At 51.9% G+C, this 18,197-nt stretch overlaps 1 protein-coding gene across 1 annotated transcript in view; it reads left to right on the top strand.

Moving 5' to 3' along the window:
• The window catches only part of HTRA1 (HtrA serine peptidase 1), a 56,563-nt gene that overhangs the window by 36,733 nt on the left and 1,633 nt on the right, over nucleotides 1–18,197 (top strand). The window contains exons 4-8 of the mRNA XM_065894093.1: nucleotides 12,932–13,126; nucleotides 14,163–14,195; nucleotides 15,567–15,681; nucleotides 16,245–16,302; nucleotides 17,706–17,801. Coding sequence (XP_065750165.1) covers nucleotides 12,932–13,126; nucleotides 14,163–14,195; nucleotides 15,567–15,681; nucleotides 16,245–16,302; nucleotides 17,706–17,801 — 497 coding nt within the window. The remainder of the gene's footprint in view (nucleotides 1–12,931; nucleotides 13,127–14,162; nucleotides 14,196–15,566; nucleotides 15,682–16,244; nucleotides 16,303–17,705; nucleotides 17,802–18,197) is intronic.

The following is an 18,197-nucleotide window of genomic DNA, read 5'->3' as shown; positions in this document are numbered from 1 at the left end:
GTCCTTCAGGCCTCAGGTTAAATTCTGCCTCTGCCCCAGACGGCCCTTCCCTGACCCCCTACCCTGGGGAGCACCCCACGTCCCAACCTCCCCTCATCACTCTGGGGATGCATAGCCCCGCAGGTGATCACATTTCATCGTTCATTTGTCCCTTCTCGCCCCTCATCATAACTCACGATTGTCTTATTTACTTGTGGATTTCAGTTTCTCTCTGCTGCTAGAGTGTGAGGGGCACACCTGTCTTAGTCACTTGTGAGGAGGTGGAGGCTCAACAGCAGTGTCCTGGGTATGAACTGCGAGCCCTCCACTCAGCAGCAGGCAAGGCCGGCTGCCCTGAGGGCTCGGGGAGCAGGGAGGCCCCGGGGCTCCTGCAGTGATCCGCTGCCCCCTTTCCGGCGAGGAGGTGACCGCGCAGCAGGCTGATTGCAGAGCAGCGGTCCCCAGACTCCGAGGCCAGTTCTCATCTGATCCAACGGCTGCCTGGGGTTTGGACGGCGTGTTGCTTTGCTGGGGCCCCCGTAGCTCTGCGGTCTTTGGTAACTCAGAGCCCTGGTGAGGTGATGAGGTTTCCTGTAGGCACTTTTACCCCAACGCCAACACCCAGGGGAATATTTGGAAGCAAGCTTGTCGAGGCTTGTGAAGTGGTTTTCTTCCCTCACTCCCAGACCTGCATCCGCCCTTGGCCACCTTTAGGCCAGATGCCACCTATGGCCCTGTTTGAAGTGGCTGAAGAGTGACAGCCCTGGGCACGGGGGCTGCTTTGTGGGCAGAGGGTCCTTCTCCTGCTGAGCGGGCTCTGGTCTCTCCAGGGCTGTCTCCTGGGACGTGGCCTGCTTGCAGTGGATGTGCCTCAACTTCTCTGAGTGAGGAGGGTCCAGGCGGCCTGGGGACGATGGTGGGGGAGGGGAGTGGCGGGTGCCAGGTGTGACTCGTGCCCCTCCACTCCCCCACCCTGCGCCCAGCCTTCAGCCAGTTCCCCTCAGACAACCTGATTGTCAGAAGGCGCTGACTCAGCCGCCTGAGCTCATCCAAAAGTGGATCAGATAACACAGAGCCTGTGCTGGACCGGCTCCCCATCTTCTGGAGTCTGTCACTCATGCTTGTAAAGTAACCAAGAGCTGAAATGCTGCTTGCCCTACCATAGTTACCCTCGTATTTTGTTTCTGTGTTTTTCCATTTGAATTCTTTTCCCCACTCCCTCCGTCCTGGTTGTTCTGTGGTCTCTCCTCTATTTCTCCCTGAACTGAGAGGCCTGCATCGCATTCGTTAAAGAGGCCCCAGACCCTGTCGATGTAACGAGGCTTCTGTTACCGTATTGATTTTTACCATTTTTAGGGGGATGCAAATCAGTATTGCATTAGGTGATGTCAATCCAGACGCTAGCATGGAAGCCGGCGTTTTTTGCTCTGGGCCAGCCTTTGTCCAGAGGCTCGTGGGGACGAGGCTTCTCATTGTTCTGATTGCAGCTTCTCGTGGAATGAAAATATTTCAGTTCCCCAGACTATCAAAACTGGAGGCCTTGTGTGTTCTCTGGCCCCATTTCAAGAGCTTAGTTGATTGTTAAGGAAATTCTTTGGCTATGTTTTTCTCTTAATATGGTAATGCTTTTTTTCACTTTGGCAGACTCTCTTCAGGGTATTTGACCAAGACTCTTATTTATGGTTCTGACAAAGCAGCTGGGTTGTCGGGACTGAATTTGTAGGTGCTTCATAGGGAATGTCCCCTTCAATGAGGAGGGAGGGCATGCATTGTCAGTTTAGTGAGTGAGTAGCAGTGTGTTGGGGCCCAGGGTTGGCTAGCTGTGGCCTGCAGTCCAAATCCGGCCCTCCATCTGCTTTTGTAAATAAAGTTTTATTGAAACACAGCCATGCCCATTTGCTTATGTATCAATAGAGTCTACAGCTGCTTTTGCTGGACGGCAGCGGAGTAGAGTAGTTGGGATGGAGACCACATGGCCCTTGAAGCCAAAAGTAGTTACTCTTCGGCCTTTCACAGAAAAAGTTTGCCAACCCCAGTGTGAGATGATTAACACCTTGTTCTAAAGGAGCAAAGTGTGCTTGGACCAAAATACACTCTTAAGACCCAAGTGAGGTGAAGCATGAGGTCACTACCGGGGAAAGGGCAGAGAAGCTGATCTCATTCGCTCTTGTGGGGATTGTGCTTCTTTGCTGAAGACGATGCTTCGGTCTTGCCGGATTAAGCAGAGAGAGGCCTTAGTTTTGACCATTTCTCTGTAATATCGGTAGAGAGGAATTTTGTGAATTTGAAGATGTTTTCCAAATTATTATTCAATTTTAAATCCTAATGAACTTTTAAGGTCTCGTTGGTTCATTCTTTCAGTTATTCCTTATTCATTCACAGAGTCCATAAATATTTATTGAGCATCTATTTGACCAAACACTGTGTTAGGTGCGGAGGACGTAACAGCAATGGACAAAAGCCATGGAGCTTATGGTCTAGTGTGGGAAACAGGTAAACTGGAATAAATAGGGTCGTTGGTACAATGAAGGAACAGATAGAAGAAGCAGGAGAAGGCACTGGAGCTGGGGAGACCCTGAAGGTAGTATAGGCAGAGAAGCTTATCTGAGGAGGTAACATCCAAGCTGAGACGTGGAGGACAGACAGAACCAGCCAAGGGGAAGAGCGGGGTACCTAGGGTTGCTTAGATTTCCTTTTCTGCCCATCCTGAGGACCTGGACCTTCGGCCCAGTGCAAACTTATTTCCCAGTGAGTTTTTTAGAGGCCTCCAGAACACAAGCCAGTGCTTCTGGTTAGCTGTTTCCTCTGCATATTGTCCATGTATCTTATTGGCCTTGGTTCTTGGGGGTTCCCGATCGTACTCTGGAAAGCTCCAATTTCTTATGTAGTCAATCTCCTGAGAGTCTAGAAGTGCAAAGGGTTCATAATGAGCTGGTCACCTCTTATTCATGGCAGGATGGAGGCAGTTTCCCAAAACTGGTTTCCTAAAACCAACCACTTTCTATGGCAAGGCAGAAATAAGACATTCTGGTGAACTGAGGACTGATTATTCTAATAAATGTGCTAAGCAACAAGTCACTTTTGTTAAATAAGGCACCCGAATCTGATAGCAAGAACATATGACTCAGGGTATTTCCCTTTTTGCTTTGGCTGCCAGGCAGCTCATAGAAACCATTGGCCCTGTGGCTAGAATACTTCCTATGCCACCATTTTATGTCATAAAGAGATATGAATTAACTCATTGTAGTAAGCCCTGTGTCATTGACCATCTCAAATTATTTTTATCTAGAGGAGGTTATACGTCTTTAAGAATTTCTTAGAATAAATTTTACAAGAATGATATATCCTGCATATGGAGCCACATGAGCTCTGTGTGGTCATGGGTAATGGTCACTGTGCCCTCAATTCAGTTCAGCAGTTACCGAGTGGCTGCTGTGTGTTGAGCACTGAACCTACCAGAGTGAGACCACAGCCCTTCCCTTTGCGGAGCTGGTGGGTATAAGTTGTCCCTTTACCCACCTGAGCCCTGAGCCTACCACCGTATAGACGGCTGAAAACCAGGCTGCAACTGGAGTCCTTACCCAAACTGAAATGCCAGGCCCTGGCTAACCCCAAGGTTAGTCCAAATATTGGACTAATCCCAATTTTAAGATCCTAATGGATCTTTTAAGACCTGATTTGTTTATTTGTTCATATATTCACTTTCACATCCAATGATTTTCATAAATATTTATTGGCCAAACAACGTTGTAGCAGCAGTGGCTAACTTGAAGTCGCCAGATAAAAGCGGAGGGGTTGAGGGCTTCCCTGGTGGCGCAGTGGTTGGGAGTCCGCCTGCCGATGCGGGGGACGTGGGTTCATGCCCCGGTCCGGGAGGATCCCGCATGCCGCGGAGCGGCTGGGCCCGTGGGCCATGGCCGCTGGGCCTGTGCGTCCGGAGCCTGTGCTCCGCAACGGGAGAGGCCACAACAGTGAGAGGCCCACATACGGGGAAAAAAAAAAAAAAAAAAAAAAAAAAAGAGGGGTTGATAGATGAGAAGACAAAAGTTACACTTGATGAGATGGTGTTTCTCCTACTCTCCATGCCACAAACTATATACAGTCACTGGCTGTCGGGCTCCCGTATAGAAATGTTGACATTTCTGTACGGGAATATTTGAAATGCCAGTGTTTCTTGATGTAGCCTAAAGGAGTCTGAATATCATGGAGCTGTGCATAAACAGTGAGGGGGAAGTTTGCTTCATTAGCCCTTTCTCTGTGTTGTTTTCTCGTAACATCCTCTGTTCCTTTTCTCTCTTTCTCTCCATCTCCCCCACTTCTCTTGTCTGTCCCACCTGAACATCCCCCCACTCATCCCACCTCTTCCCCTCCTCCCCTCCCCGTATAGCAACTGTAATATGTCAGTCTGGGGAAGCGGACGGGGGTGACTTGATTACACGGTCCTTCCGAGTTCAGCGCGTGCTGTGATCTCGGTGCTGTGTAGCAGGTCCTTCCTGGCCTGGCCTCCCGGCTCACCTGCGCTCTGCAGCCGCCCTCCCTTGGTTGTACCCTTGACCTTGTCGTCACTGATAACCTCTCCGCTCTCTAATCTGAATGCCAAGCATCTCCGTCTTGGTTCACCTCCTCCTCCCCCGGCACAGCTGCTTTATGGGCACGTGACCTGTGCCCTTACAGACCCTATGCTCAGAACGGAACCCCGCTTGAGGGTTTAATGCTCTGAGGTCTTTGTTTTAATTTTATCTTTGAATTTTGTGCTTTGTAAGTGAAGTCTGATGAGACAGCGGAGTATGTGCTGGGGCTTAGAGCCTTGGCCTCCGCACTGTTTCTTTTCCTGTTGCCTTCCTACCTCCCCAGGATGGGTTCTTGGCTTCCCTACTCCTCTGGCCCCTGGGACCTCGGACCCCGCACAGCAATCACTGCCACCCTCCGTCCCCCAGGGAGTACAGGCGTGGGGTACATACACCCCACAGCATCTTGGGCAGCGGGTGGATGATGCCACAGGTCATTCTGCCGGCAGCGAGGCAGGGCTAAGCCTTTTCCACCCCATCCGGGTACCTCGTGCATCCTGGTGCCGAAGGAAGTTGCAGTGCCCTTGGGGGTGGTCCATCCTCTGTGGGTTGGGGCAGTGAGCTCTTGGGATGGGGAGAGGCCTGGCTCTACTACCCTGTCGCTGCTCGGGCCCAGTGCATGGGTCTGTCCAGTAGCTGGTGAGCAGAGCACTGAGTCTGAGTCTCCTGGGTCTGCACTCACCCCATGAAAATCTTTGTGCCCCAGGGAGCATGACACTGAACAGCAAATAAAAACATCGGGACAGATGGAGAGAGAGAATATAGGAGAAAAAAGAAGCTTTATATTTTAGTACCTTTAATGGCACTTTTTATGCACTTTATGAACAAGGGGTCTCCATGTTTATTTTGTCCTGGGCCCTGCAAATTATGTAGCAGATCTGTGGTTCATCTGGGTCCACCCATCTGCTCACATTTCCCTGTCCCTCAGCCCCTCGTGGGCTCACTTCCCTCCTTCCCCAGGCGGGATCCCTGTGTCTCAGGCAAGTCTCAGCTGCTAACATCCCCCTGAACTCTGTGGTCTAGTTTGCTGTTCCTTAGGAAGCACGCAAGTTCAATGGCACTGCTTCTTGCTGTGTATGGGGGTCGTGCACGGGAGACGTGCTCTTTTCCCCCATTGCATATTTTTTTAAAGAAAATGAAAGGTTAGCATAACTGTTTCCAGAAGACACATTGAATCACTCAGTTGAGTCTCAGCCAGCTGCTGCAACATTAACCTTTGAAGCAAACTTCATCCAACACACAACACCAGCCTGCAAGCCCCAGCTTCTTGAAAACGGTGCGCTGGGCAGCTGGTGGATACAGTGGCTTCTGCGGATTCAGAAACAAAAATATTTTTGTCACAGGAGCAGTTTCTACTTTGCAAGGAAGAGAAAGAAGTAGCTGAGTTGCCTCGTGAGGTTAAAAGAAAGTTGCCAGTTTTTCTTTTCGTTTTCTTTGTTCATTTTATTGCTCTTCTCTCCAAGCTTTAGTGAATGAGGTTGCAGCGAGAGGAGCGCTCAAGGGCTTTTAGGCCAAACCCAGGGTGGCCAGAAGCTGAAACGTTGATGGATCATTGTTTTTAGGTCCGCTCTAGATGATGTCTGGCTGAGCCAGCGTCTGGAGAATTCCAGGAATCCCCTTTCCTCTTGCGGCTGTAAGAGTTTGCAGGAATCATCTGACCTCTTTGCGAAGTTGTATGAAAAGAGATTTATTAAGGACTCTGGTGCTTGTTGTTTTTCTTTTTCAAAAAATAAATAAATTTGTTTATTTGTATTTATTTGGCGCTGTGTTGGGTCTTCGTTGCTGCGCACGGGCTTTCTCTAGTTGTGGCGAGCAGGCACTGCTCTTCGACGCAGTGCGCGGGCTTCTCATTGCGGTGGTTTCTCTTGTTGCGGAGCACAGGCTCTAGGCGCGTGGGCTTCAGTCGTTGTGGTACGCGGTCTCAGTAGTTGTGGCTCGCAGGCTCAGTAGTTGTGGCGCATGGGCTTAGTTGCTTTGCGGCATGTGGGATCTTCCCAGACCAGGGTTCGAACCCGTGTCTCCTGCATTGGCAGGCGGATTCTTAACCACCGCGCCACCAGGGAAGTACGTCTGGTGCTTGTTTTGATCTCACCAATTTAACCATTGTCTGCTAATAGGTTTTTTTTTTTTTTTTTTGAAATCTACCAGGTCTTCTGGAAAGATCCCTAATTGTCAGAGCTGGGATGACTTTGGACATCACCAGGCTCGACTCCCTTATTTTAGAAGTGATAAAACTGAGACCCAGAGAAGTCTGTCAAGTGGCCCAAGGTCAGAGTGAGTTAATACGGATGCCCTGCTCCCTGGGACTGTGTGCTCCCAGTGTACATGGAGGCTGTGGTGGTGCTGTGTGTGTGTTTTGTCTGTGTCCTCACTCAGCATCACCCTTTGTGGATGCTGGAGGATAAGCCCATAGCAAGTCATCAGCCAGGGCCCTTACTCAGCATAGGTCTTTTCTTCCCTGTGGGAATCAGCAGTTGTGATGCCCCTTCATGGGGATCCCAGGCCACACAGCGAGCCCGTGAAGCAGGCAGTGCCACACAGCAGGGGCTTGTCTGAGGGTACCACCGTGGCCTGGGCCCTCACCCTGAGGACGTGTGACCTTGGCTTCCTCTGGCTGTGGCCTCTGCTCTGCTTTCCTTCAGCTCCCTGGCCCTGTTGTGTGTCATGTCTGCTCCCGTCTCTTGCCCTGCCCCGTGGCAAGGTCTGGCACAGAGAGGCTCTTCTTTGGTGGCTGGCTGTGCACCCTGAGCACCTGGGCGGTGAGCACTGCTGAGAACACCTGGGCTCTCGGTACCGCCACCACCAGCTGCAGGACCGTCGGTCCCCTGGTGAGCGGAATGGGCACTATGCCCGTCCCATCTGCTCATGGGACAGAACACAAGGCGTGTAGGGCATGCGAATAAGAGGGAGGTTTGTCTACACTGATGAGGCTCTGCTCGGACCACTTGCATTTCACGCTGACTGCCCTAGAAATGTGTGGCCATTGCTTTCCTCTGAAGCGGACTTCTCCTCTTTCTCCCCTCTGCCAAAAAAAGAAACCTGCATGAAGGAATATACACCTACCGATGTTTCCAGACACGTATTAGCATCACCGCTGTAAAAGGAACCAGCTTTGGTGGACTCTGATGGTGGCCCAGCGCGCAGCCCTTCTCCTCCCTGCTGGCACAGCCCTGAGTTTGTTTTAGGTCCACTCCTGACCGCCCCCCGCATTCCTAACTCAGGCAGATCCTGAGAGGCTAAGGCAGTCACCAGGGCTATGATCCCCCCCCCCCCCACCTAAGGGTGGTTGAGGGTAACCTATGAGCAAGCAGTGGCTGATGACCCACTGCTTGCTCATAGGAAGAATGTGCTGGGCCCTTCTGGATTCTCAGCTCTTCTGAAGAGACACGCAAGGGAGAAAAGAGTCTGTTACTTCCAGTGGGCATTGGTGCATCTTTATGTCATGCCTGGGATGATGGTGGCCCTCCTGTGACCATGGGCCCAGGCTGCTGTTGATCAGATGGAAGGAAGGCAGGAGCTTCTCCTTGACTGATGTTGCCCTTGAGCCTTTGAAGTGAGCAGCCCTCTGCCATCGCGCCTGTGAGCAAGTAGATGTCTACTCCATTTTGCATTGGGTATTTTGTTACTTGCAGCTGAAAAAAAAAAAAACCCTAATTGATGCACCCAAATCATTTTTAGTGTTGATCTATATTTAGCCTTTATGGAAGATTCTAGGCTGAGCTGCCCTTGGGAAGGGAGATGGATTTTATCTCTTTTTACTGCTGTGTGTTCTGCTGGCTTGTGTGTTTCCCCCCACCATCAGACAGTAAGCCTGGAGGGCATGGGTGGGTTTTGTTGATCTTTCACGTTCCCTGTGCCAGGCCCGTCCTCAGTGACTGCTTGTCAAGAAAGTTCTCTTTCATGTTGGCAGCGTTTTGTGGGAGCGGTGATGCCAGGCCTGCTGGTTGTTGTCTGTTTGTTTGTTGGCATCTAAACGAACGGTAAGAGCCTTCTTTAATCACGCTACTCACCAACCTCTTCCAGGTTTTAGCAGTAAATCTATCACGCCATTAGTATCCCGCCTACGGCTTGTAGTTAGTGATTTAACTCGGATGTAGAGTCCACACGCAGGACTCTTGACACCCTCGTCTGGGCTGTCTCCATCGGCCTGGCTGGCATGGCCGACGACCCGGTTGTTCTCGGGATCCGTGTTCCCTTCCAGCCCCTCTTGTTGACTCTGCTGTGAGGCCGGCATGTAGCACAAGTGAGTCACTTGCAAACCGAGGACGCTGTGCCTTTCAACGCGGACGTCCCCTCTTTCCCACTGGCCTCCCAGGTTCCTCCCTCTCATGAACAAGAGCACGACCTTGAGAACGGGCAGTGTGATGGACTCACTTTGGGATGCCCCTCGTCCTGGAGGGATTGGGACAACGTGAGCTACACGCTCTCCTGGTGGGGCCCGAGGGCTTCTGCCCCGCTCTGATCCGTAGCCTCGGGGTTGAGCTTTTGCCACGTTAAAGCTCCCCATCTCGGTTTTGCTGTGTACCCGACTTACATTTCACCCTCCCTCCCCGCCGTGGTTGGAGAATCTGCAGGCAAGGAGCGGGAGCCTCACGCCCTAGTCTTCCTCCTTCCCACTCTGCTCCTCCCGGCTGCCAAGTGGAGGATGGATGTCTGCACCTTTACTTCGTAGGCGTGTTGCGAGGCTCCTGCGAGATGCTGAGATGTGGGCTGTTAGAAGAGGGTCGGGCATCTCCAAGATGGCCTGTGGCTGGGCCACTTCACAGGGAGGCTCAGACAGAGTGTCTGCTGCAGGGAGCCCGGAGCCGGCTTTGATGTGGGCGGTCTGGGAACCAGCCTGTGGACAGCAGCGCGGGGTTAAACCAGGAACGGGTGGCCCCAGGGTTTCCCATCCACAGGTCAAGGCCGAGGTGTGCCTTGGCGCTTCCAGACATATCTGCTTTTCGTCTCCCCCCGAGTCCCCCCGTGGAGCGTGTGTCTAGACAGCTGTGGAATAAAACGCTCAATTGCCGAGTAGGAATTTGGCCAGCAGAGGTATAGTTGCGCCGAGCAGACAGGCCCGAGGTGAGGAGGGAGGCTGAGGATGAGACCCACTTGGGTCTGGAGCAGGCTGGAGAGCCTGATGCCTGTGCGGTCCGCTGGTACCTGCGGGAAACGGGAGCCAAATGGCCCCCAAAAGGCATTTTGACCTCACGAAGGCTGTCAATCTGGCCTGGCCCACGGCTCTGCCCCACGTCACTCTCTGCAAAGATTCCTGCCTACAATTAGAATTCATGTTAACACCTACAAGGAGTGAAGGTCTGGGAGGTGGGAGACCTGTTCTCTCGTTTAGCCAGGCTGCTCGTGAGCTGTGAGGAGTCACTCCCTCTCTGAGCCTCAGTTTCCACGTCTGTAAGATGGGAGGAAACACGCCCTAACTGCCAAGGGGGTCATGAAAGTGCTTGGTCACCTGGGAGGTAAAATGTCACCTGTGTCATTCCTTTCACATCAGTCCAAGCTTCACAGTCTAAGGATCCCCCTTGATACGTGTCCACTTGCTTATTTCTGTCTTATGAGTGTCCTTTAGAATCTAGGAGATGTTTGAGTGAGTAAAAACTTAAACAAGGTGATACTTGGTGTTGCCGTCGGTGCAGGTTTGGCTAAATGACCACTTGTGATCCGAATTTCTTCCCCTTGTGTTGAAGTGAGGATTGGTCCTTGGGGAGACTCTGGGCTCCTATCACTGGTGTCCACTTGTCCAAGCCTGCGTGGTCACTGCAGCGTGGTGACTTCGCTGCGCTGGACCCAAGCTCATCCACAGGCTTCTCTGGGCCCCACTGCTGGCCACAGGCCTGTTCCTCCCCAGTGAGTGCAGCCAGCCGAGCGGCAGGCCCTGGTGTTCTCCTTCCCTCCTGGGGCGTCTCTCCCCTCCGTCCTCACAGCTTCTGCTCCCCAAGAGCATGTACCTCCTTTTCCCATCCCCTGGGCCTGAGCTCAGACTTGGAGGAGGGGAGTTCCAGGGAGCGCTGTCTTTGGGCCCCTCTGCCTTCTCAACCCCCTGAGACGCAGGGGCCTGGGTCTGGCCGCCTTCCTAGGGGCTGGAGGTGGAGGAACGGGGGCGGGCGGTGAGCAAATGCTAATGAAGACCCTCCGCAGTGAGTCCTGCCCAGTAACTTTCTGATGTGGTTCTCGGCTTGTGGCTGAGCTGATGTGGGCTGGGCCCGCCTTTCTGTGTTTGAACCTGAACTCTTGCCTTGAAGCTGGTGAAAAGCAACTGCAATCTTGGGCAGCCTGGCAAACCCAGCCCAGGAGCCTTCGCCACTGTGTCCCCTTGCCCACCCCCCAAGCCCAGCCCTGAAAGCAGTCCCTGGGCCCTGAAGGAGTGCTAGTGTCCCTGGCGGGCCTCCCCACAGTGGTCAGTGCTCATCACTGGCCCTGACTCCTGCCCACCCACCCGCTGTGGCTACTGGCTGAAGTCACTCCTGGCAGGGGCGGCTGGCGCGGGCCCAGGGTGAACAGGCCACGCTGAGCTCATCGGCGTGCTTCTGGATGAGCTCGGGGAGCGGGGACTGCAGGCTGCCCCCTCCAGGTCAGCACCACACACGCCAGCCTCAGGCGACCGCAAGGGCAAAGCGTCACTGTCGGGGCAGGCCTGTGCCACCAGCCTCCTCCTAGTGGAGGGCTGGGTGACATGCGCTGCTTTGGGAGTTTCATTGGTGGGGTTTCCCGCATTGAGACTGTGCAGACCCTGATACTATGAACAATAACCAACACCTCTGATGCTTACGTGTCCCAGTTATGTGGTGCTTAACTGAGCCAGGTGCTCTTCAAAGAGCTTTGCAGGTCTCAAGTCGCTTAATTCTGACAACACACCAATGAGATACGTGTGCCGCGTTATCCCCATTTTCCAGATGAGGACACTGAGGACCAGAGTGGCTGTAAGCTTGAGCCAGGATCTAATCAGGCCGCCTGGTCCCAGGTCCGTGCTCTTCACTGGCGCACTCTTCTAGGCTTCTCAGTACCTGTGATCTGAGGGGCATCCCTTCTCATGCAGCCCCTTAAAGTTTTAGGTCTTGGATCCCTCCTTCCATATCCCTTCTTCCTCCTTGAGTTTTCTGACCCAGCTTGTTCCTGACCAGCATCTTCCTTATTTGGGGTCAGAGGGGGTTCTTTGTGACTCAGTACTTTGTGGTGGATGAGAGTCTGGGTTCGGGGTTGCACTTTTAAATCCCTGGCCGGTCTCAAGTCACCCAGTTGCTTGGAGTCTCAGTGTCTTCATCTGTTAAATGGGCCCAGTGATCTCCCCATCTCATCAGCTGACGTCTGCTTCATCCCGGCGAAGGAAGTGCTAAGTAACCCCTGGTTTCCACCCCCTGCACCCTCCCAGCCTCCTCTCCTCTTTCCTTCTTTTTCGAGGTGGACGAACATGAGGACTCTTACCTCGCAATTAGCACGAGGCCTGGGCCAGCTCTTTGCTTTCTGGGCTGGTCCACACTGTTCAGAGCAGCTGCTCATTTTGTCTCAGGAAACAAAGGAGAAAGGAACTCGGAGGTTTGCCTGGCTCCAGGGAGGAAGGGAGGGAGGAGAGCTTAGAGCCTTCTCAGACGGAAGCCCAGCTCTCAGCCCTAGTGACGAGAGCTGGCTTTATTTTGTCCAGTTTTGGTCTGAAGAGTAGTTTGGGGCTTCTGACTCTGCCTGGCCTTCACAGGGCATCGGGGATCAACCAGGCTTTGTCGGGTTAATCAGCCCACCAGGGACGGGAGCAGAGGTGGTTGATGCAAGACCCTTCCAGGCAAGGAGAGAGCCCACCTCTTGGGTCTTGGCGTCTCGGGGCCCTGGATGCCCTGTTGCCCCCAGCACCCCCCCTGCCCCTCCCCAGGATTATATGTGCTTAGCACAGAGATGCACCGGACGGAGTCAGGGCAGCTGCAAGCCCACAGAGCCCCTGATTCTTCAGAACCCAGGAGGGACAAGCCTATGATGAGTGGGGGGGTGTGGGCTCTGGATCCTTCCCTGTGGCTCTCTAAGAGTGCTGCAGGCTTGCCCCCAGTCCTAAACCTGTCCCCCTCTGTCTCCTGGCCTCTGGGTTTCAGAGCAAGTCTGTGCTGATAGCTTCAAGATGTGCTGAGACCCTGAGCTGGCCTCCAGTATCCGTCCCACGTCTTCCTTGGCGTGTGGCAGCGGCAGTGTGCACTTGACCTGCAGCGCTTACAAGGAGGCACTGGTTATCTTGGGTGGGAGGGAAGATAGTCCTCAGCCGGGAAGGGATGCTAGGCCTGACCTCGGTTTCCTGCAAGGCCTGGTGGGTATGAGTGGTGTCCCTTACCTGGCGCTCCACGACATCTGTGCGTTTATCCGTTCTGTTCACTTAACCAAATGCAGCAACGCCAACCTTGTGTTTCCAGGGAAAGCTGCCCGTGCTGCTGCTTGGCCGCTCCTCGGAGCTGCGGCCCGGAGAGTTTGTGGTTGCCATTGGAAGCCCATTTTCCCTTCAGAACACTGTCACCACTGGGATTGTCAGCACCACCCAGCGAGGCGGCAAAGAGCTGGGGCTCCGGAACTCGGACATGGACTACATCCAGACAGACGCCATCATCAACGTGAGCCCTGTCCGCTGCAGGGTGGGGTGGGCTTTTGGAAAGCTGGGCTGGGCTTAGGAACCAGGGCTGGAGCCAGGATCCTCAAGGTGCTTTCAAGGATCCCCTACAGCAGATGAGGCAGGGGGCTGGTCCTCAGCCTCTTGGCAATCTCCGGGGACTCCTGTGACGGGAACTTGAGATTTGCCGAAGTTTGCAGCCCGGAGGAGCTCTCCGTGCCCCCTGCCGCCCTGCCCCAGGGTCAGCCACCCCTGGCTGGAGCTGCTTGTTCAACTTTGTGGCAGGAGGGATGCTCACCTCAGCACGGGCTCTGTAGCCCCGAGAGGAGTTTGCATTGCCTTGTGGGGGGAGCGGTCTGTGCATCAGGCCGACCCATTCGATGTCTAATGAGGTCAAGGATTATCACACGCAATCTCATCAATGGGATCTTTTTTAAGTCACATTTTTCCACTTCAGCTGTTTCCCTATAGGATTAACGTTTCTAAAAAGCATTTTCCCCTACATCTATCTAATAAATAAGAAACACAGCGTGTCTTGTGTACTCGCTGCGTCTGGTAGGCTTTATTCCCACACTTTCTTGTGATCTTCATGAAGTAATGGAAGTAGAGCAAGCCATGTGGATTTCCAGGCCAAGCAGCAAAGTAGGGGGTCACATAGATGTAGGGGGGGCGGTTTTGAAGATTTGAAATGCTGTGATACTGGAGCAAGTGGGCAGCCAGCCTATTGCCAAGACAAGGAAGATGTGTTGGGTGTTTGGGGAATTTGTAGTTGGCCTTTGGGAATTTGTAGTTGGCAAAAAAAAAAAAAAAAAATCTATCCATCTATCTACCTATCTATCTATATCTATATATATCCCCTTTATGGCACATCTAAAACTTTCTGAAAATTGTTTAAGGTCCTTTTTTCCTCAGCAAAATACTAGGTAGACAGGAACAAAACTTCGGCAAGAACTTGCACTCAGGGACCTGCCAGGCAGAGAACTAGATTGGACCATGTAATGATATAAACTCATAACCTTTTCGTTTTTGCTTAATTTCAGTATGGAAACTCCGGAGGCCCATTAGTAAACCTGGTAAGGCCTTTTAGAAATCTATGTACATGTCTTTTTTTTCCTTTTGGCTTCTTTTCACACATGAACTTGCCAAAGCACATTATCTAATTCTTTTAAAGTGAAATCTGTGACTGTACTGTACCTTGCAAATTACTCTTCTTATCTTTTCTGCAAAGAGTAAGGCATGATGGAGTTTGGATTGGAACTGCTATGCCAGCAGACATGCTTATGTTTCAAAGTTACAAGTAAAGGCATTGGAATTCAGGTCCAATCCAGGAGTGGTTAAAGGAGTGGGTCTTTATTTTGAAGGTGTCAGCAGTTCTGGCCTGTCCCTATGCTGCCTAAGGAGCTGGCGTGGCTCATCCACAGGGTTTGTCTTGGCCAGGGGCCCTCCTCTAAGACCAGGCTGGAATGAGGAGTTACCCCGCTCACAAAGATGTCACCTAAGTTTATATTTTATTTAGGCAAAAAAGGGAAGCCTTAGAATCAGACAGTCAGAGCCAGGGTTCAGCTCAGGGTCACCCATCCCAGCTCTCATGAACTCGAGGCCTTGTTTAGCAAAGAGCAGGATGGCAGTGCCTTCTTGAGGTCCCTCTGAGTCGGGGACTGAATTCTCAGCGCTGCGGGAAATGTGCAAGAAGTGACTTAAACTCTCCTGGCAGTTTTCCGTTCTAAGTCCGAGTTGAACGACCCTTTAACAATAGTGTTCAGAATAATGGTTGGATGGTGTGAGGCAAGACTGTTATACCAGGATTGTTTCCTATGGTGTGGCGTTCACTGAACTGTGAATTTATCTTGAATTGAAGCACACCTGGTAGACTGGCTTCCTCCATGATTTAAAGCTAGTCTGTGACAAGCAGAGGCAGTGAGATGCGATTGTGAGCCCTCTGCCTCCCCCAAGTGCCCCGGAGTCAGCTCGGAGGTGAGGCTTTGTTTTCCTGATGATGAAGTCCGTCCGCCCTAAGCGCTAAGGTTGTTTCTCCCTGACATCAGCAGAGGAATCTTAAGATCACTGGAAATGGGGGAGGCAGGAAGGTGTGGACAGCCATCTAAAGGACTCTGGGGCTTTGGGAAACGTATTCCATGCCAAAGGAGCAAATGTGCATTTTGAAACTGTCTGTTGTGTCTGTTGCTGTGCTTTCGGCGTGGTGATCACTCAGCTCTGAGTCGAGTGGGTGTCGATTCTTCCGTTGCTGAGATTGGCTTACGCTGCCCAAGTCAGGCGTCTCCCTCTATGACCCAGGAGCCCCCTCCCTCCAGCTTCCCCCACCTCACACATTTCTCTGAAGAAGCTCCAAGGCTCCTTTCTTGCAAATTCTCCACTCTCTATCGGTGTGTATCTTCAGGTGAACCTTCACGGATTCAGTAAGCTGTTTCCATCTTGCTTTTCAGGATGGTGAAGTGATTGGAATTAACACACTGAAAGTGACAGCTGGTATCTCCTTTGCAATTCCATCTGATAAGATTAAAAAGTTCCTAACGGAATCCCACGACCGACAAGCCAAAGGTAGAGCAAGTGCCCCGCGGGGACTTGGGTCGGGGAAAATGACACCCTGAGGGTCAGAAGGGAAAGGAACACACGCTATTAAGCCCGTGGTATTAGGTCATAGGTGTTGGACTATTTTCAACCTATGATCATGAGTGTGTCATATGGTTCAATCTGGTATGTACCGGGCATGATCCTGGGTGATTTCTGTACATCATTTCACTTCGTTATTCATTATGTCATTTAATCCCTTTGCGTGATCAGGTGGGAATTATTAGTCCCATCTTACGGATGAGAAAACTGAGATTCATGGAGCTCATTCATTCCACAAATGTTTATTGAACCTTCTGCTCGAGTCAGGCTGGGGGTTTGAGGCTCAACAGGGTCCCTTGCAGGTGTGATGTTTACCTTCTACCTGGGGAAGAGAGGAGGCAGGTAGGATCCCAGTCAGGATTTGAACCACAAGCCGAGCGTATGCCCCTATGGTCCTGACTCTACACAGCAAACTGAGGGATTGGACCCCATGGCTCGTGGTGTACCCGGCACAGCCGCCAACTGGGCTGACCTTCTGTTGTCCTTTCCAGGCAAAGCCATCACCAAGAAGAAGTATATTGGCATCCGAATGATGTCACTGACATCCAGGTGGGTAACAGAATGTCTGTGTCTGTCTGTGTCTTAAATTTAAAACAAACCTGAACTTCAGAAGACTCTCACTGGCACCCCTAAAAGGGAAGCCTTACTCTGCTTCAAGACAGCTCAGTTTCTGGTTAAAGTTAAGTAACGTTAGGAAAGAGAGAGGGCCGTTAGCCTTGGCCTCTTGTTTTATCCTTCATGTTTGTTTCTGGGTTCTGAGCAGGCCCTTCCTTCTGGAAGATTCCATTCTTCTTGGAACGCAGGCCTGAAGAGCCGGGTGTTCGTCACTCCCCCATGCCTTCCTTTCACCACTTGCTCTGTTGAAACTCACATTCCAGGAGTGCCCCGAACACCTCCCTCAGCCCCAGAGCGCCCTGCCTTTCCTCAGCTCTGCCGCCTGTGGCCTGAGGCTCCTGGAATGCCCGTCAGGCCCAGCATGACTGATGGGCTTGTTTTTCCCGAGCTGGTGGAAGTTGTGGTATGTGGCTGCCAGACTCATAACGTACTGGTATTTTAACCTTGATGAAAAAATCTGGTGTAATCGTAGGAGTCCTGGTACCTAAGGGCTCGCTTGAAAAGTTGGCAAGGAGCAGCACATATTGATATAAATATTAATGTATTAATTATTGTAGTTAATTAGCTATTAATTGTGAACACACGACTATAGTTTAGACACATGTAATAAGTGGTGGTACCTTTCTCAGCTGGCTTGCCAAGACTAAAATGTGCATCAGGTCTTGTTTGGGAACTCTGAGAGATGAAGGCGTAAGGAAGGAGTACGGGCCCTGGGGTCCAGCTTCCTGGGTTCTTGTCCCAGCTCTACTGTTTCCTGGCTTGTGACCTTGGGATGATTTGACCCCTGAGTGCCTCAATTTCCTCCTCTGCAGAATGAGGATAACTGTGCAGGCAGGTTGGTATGTGGTGAGGACTGAGTGATTTCATGTGTATCAAAGCTTGAATGAACGGGTGGTGGCAGTGGTCACTAGCCATGGCGACCCCGCCCACTATTTATCACGTGCTTGGCACTGGGCCAGGTGCTGGACCTAGATGGTCTCATCGGGTCCTCACGACAACCCCATGTCGTTATCCCTGTTTTACAGGTGCGAAAACTAAGGCACAGAGAGGTTAAGCAACTGCCCTAGATCACACAGTCAGGAAGCGGCAGAGCTGGGGCTCCAAAGCAGGCCGACCACTATATTGTACTGACTCCTCAAGTGGTAGCTACTATCAATTAATAATAATAATGATAAAACACTTCCCTTGCTGTTATCCAGTAACTCTAGGAAATAGGCAATTTGAAGCAGAATCAAAATCCCTGGAGGAATTTTACGTTAGAATCAGGGAAGGAGGAGAAGCCGGGCAGGAGCCCCGTTGTTACCTAACAGTAATACAGGTATGTTTGTCCTGAGCAGCAAAGCCAAAGAGCTGAAGGATCGCCACCGAGACTTCCCAGATGTGCTTTCAGGAGCGTATATTATCGAAGTAATTCCTGATACCCCCGCAGAAGCGTGAGTTAGAATTATTTCCCCTTTTCCTAATATCCTTGTGTTTCCTGAAGGTAGGGGGCAAGGGGCAGGGGGCTGTTCTTTTCGTATCAGCTCGGGTGATTGTGAGAATCCTTGACAAAATGGTCGGACATCCTTGGTCGACTGCCAGTCAGGACTTCCAACCCGGTTCAGCTCAGGACTCAGCAGCAAAAGGCTGCTTCCTGTCTTCAAAGTCCTCTTGAGGAGGGGCATCAGATGGAAAGAGTGACGTCGGACTTGTTATGAGTCTCCAGAACAGGCCTGGCTGGGGAAAGAGGCTCGAAGGAGCAAAATGTCCTGGAGACCTCGGGCAGAGGTCCTGTCCTAGGCTGCTGGATGCATCTCCTCCTGAAGCCTTCGCTAATGATGTCTGTTATC

Source organism: Phocoena phocoena, chromosome 16 (assembly GCF_963924675.1).
Source record: "Phocoena phocoena chromosome 16, mPhoPho1.1, whole genome shotgun sequence".
Taxonomy (NCBI): domain Eukaryota; kingdom Metazoa; phylum Chordata; class Mammalia; order Artiodactyla; family Phocoenidae; genus Phocoena; species Phocoena phocoena.
This window is presented reverse-complemented; position numbering and strand designations above follow the sequence as displayed.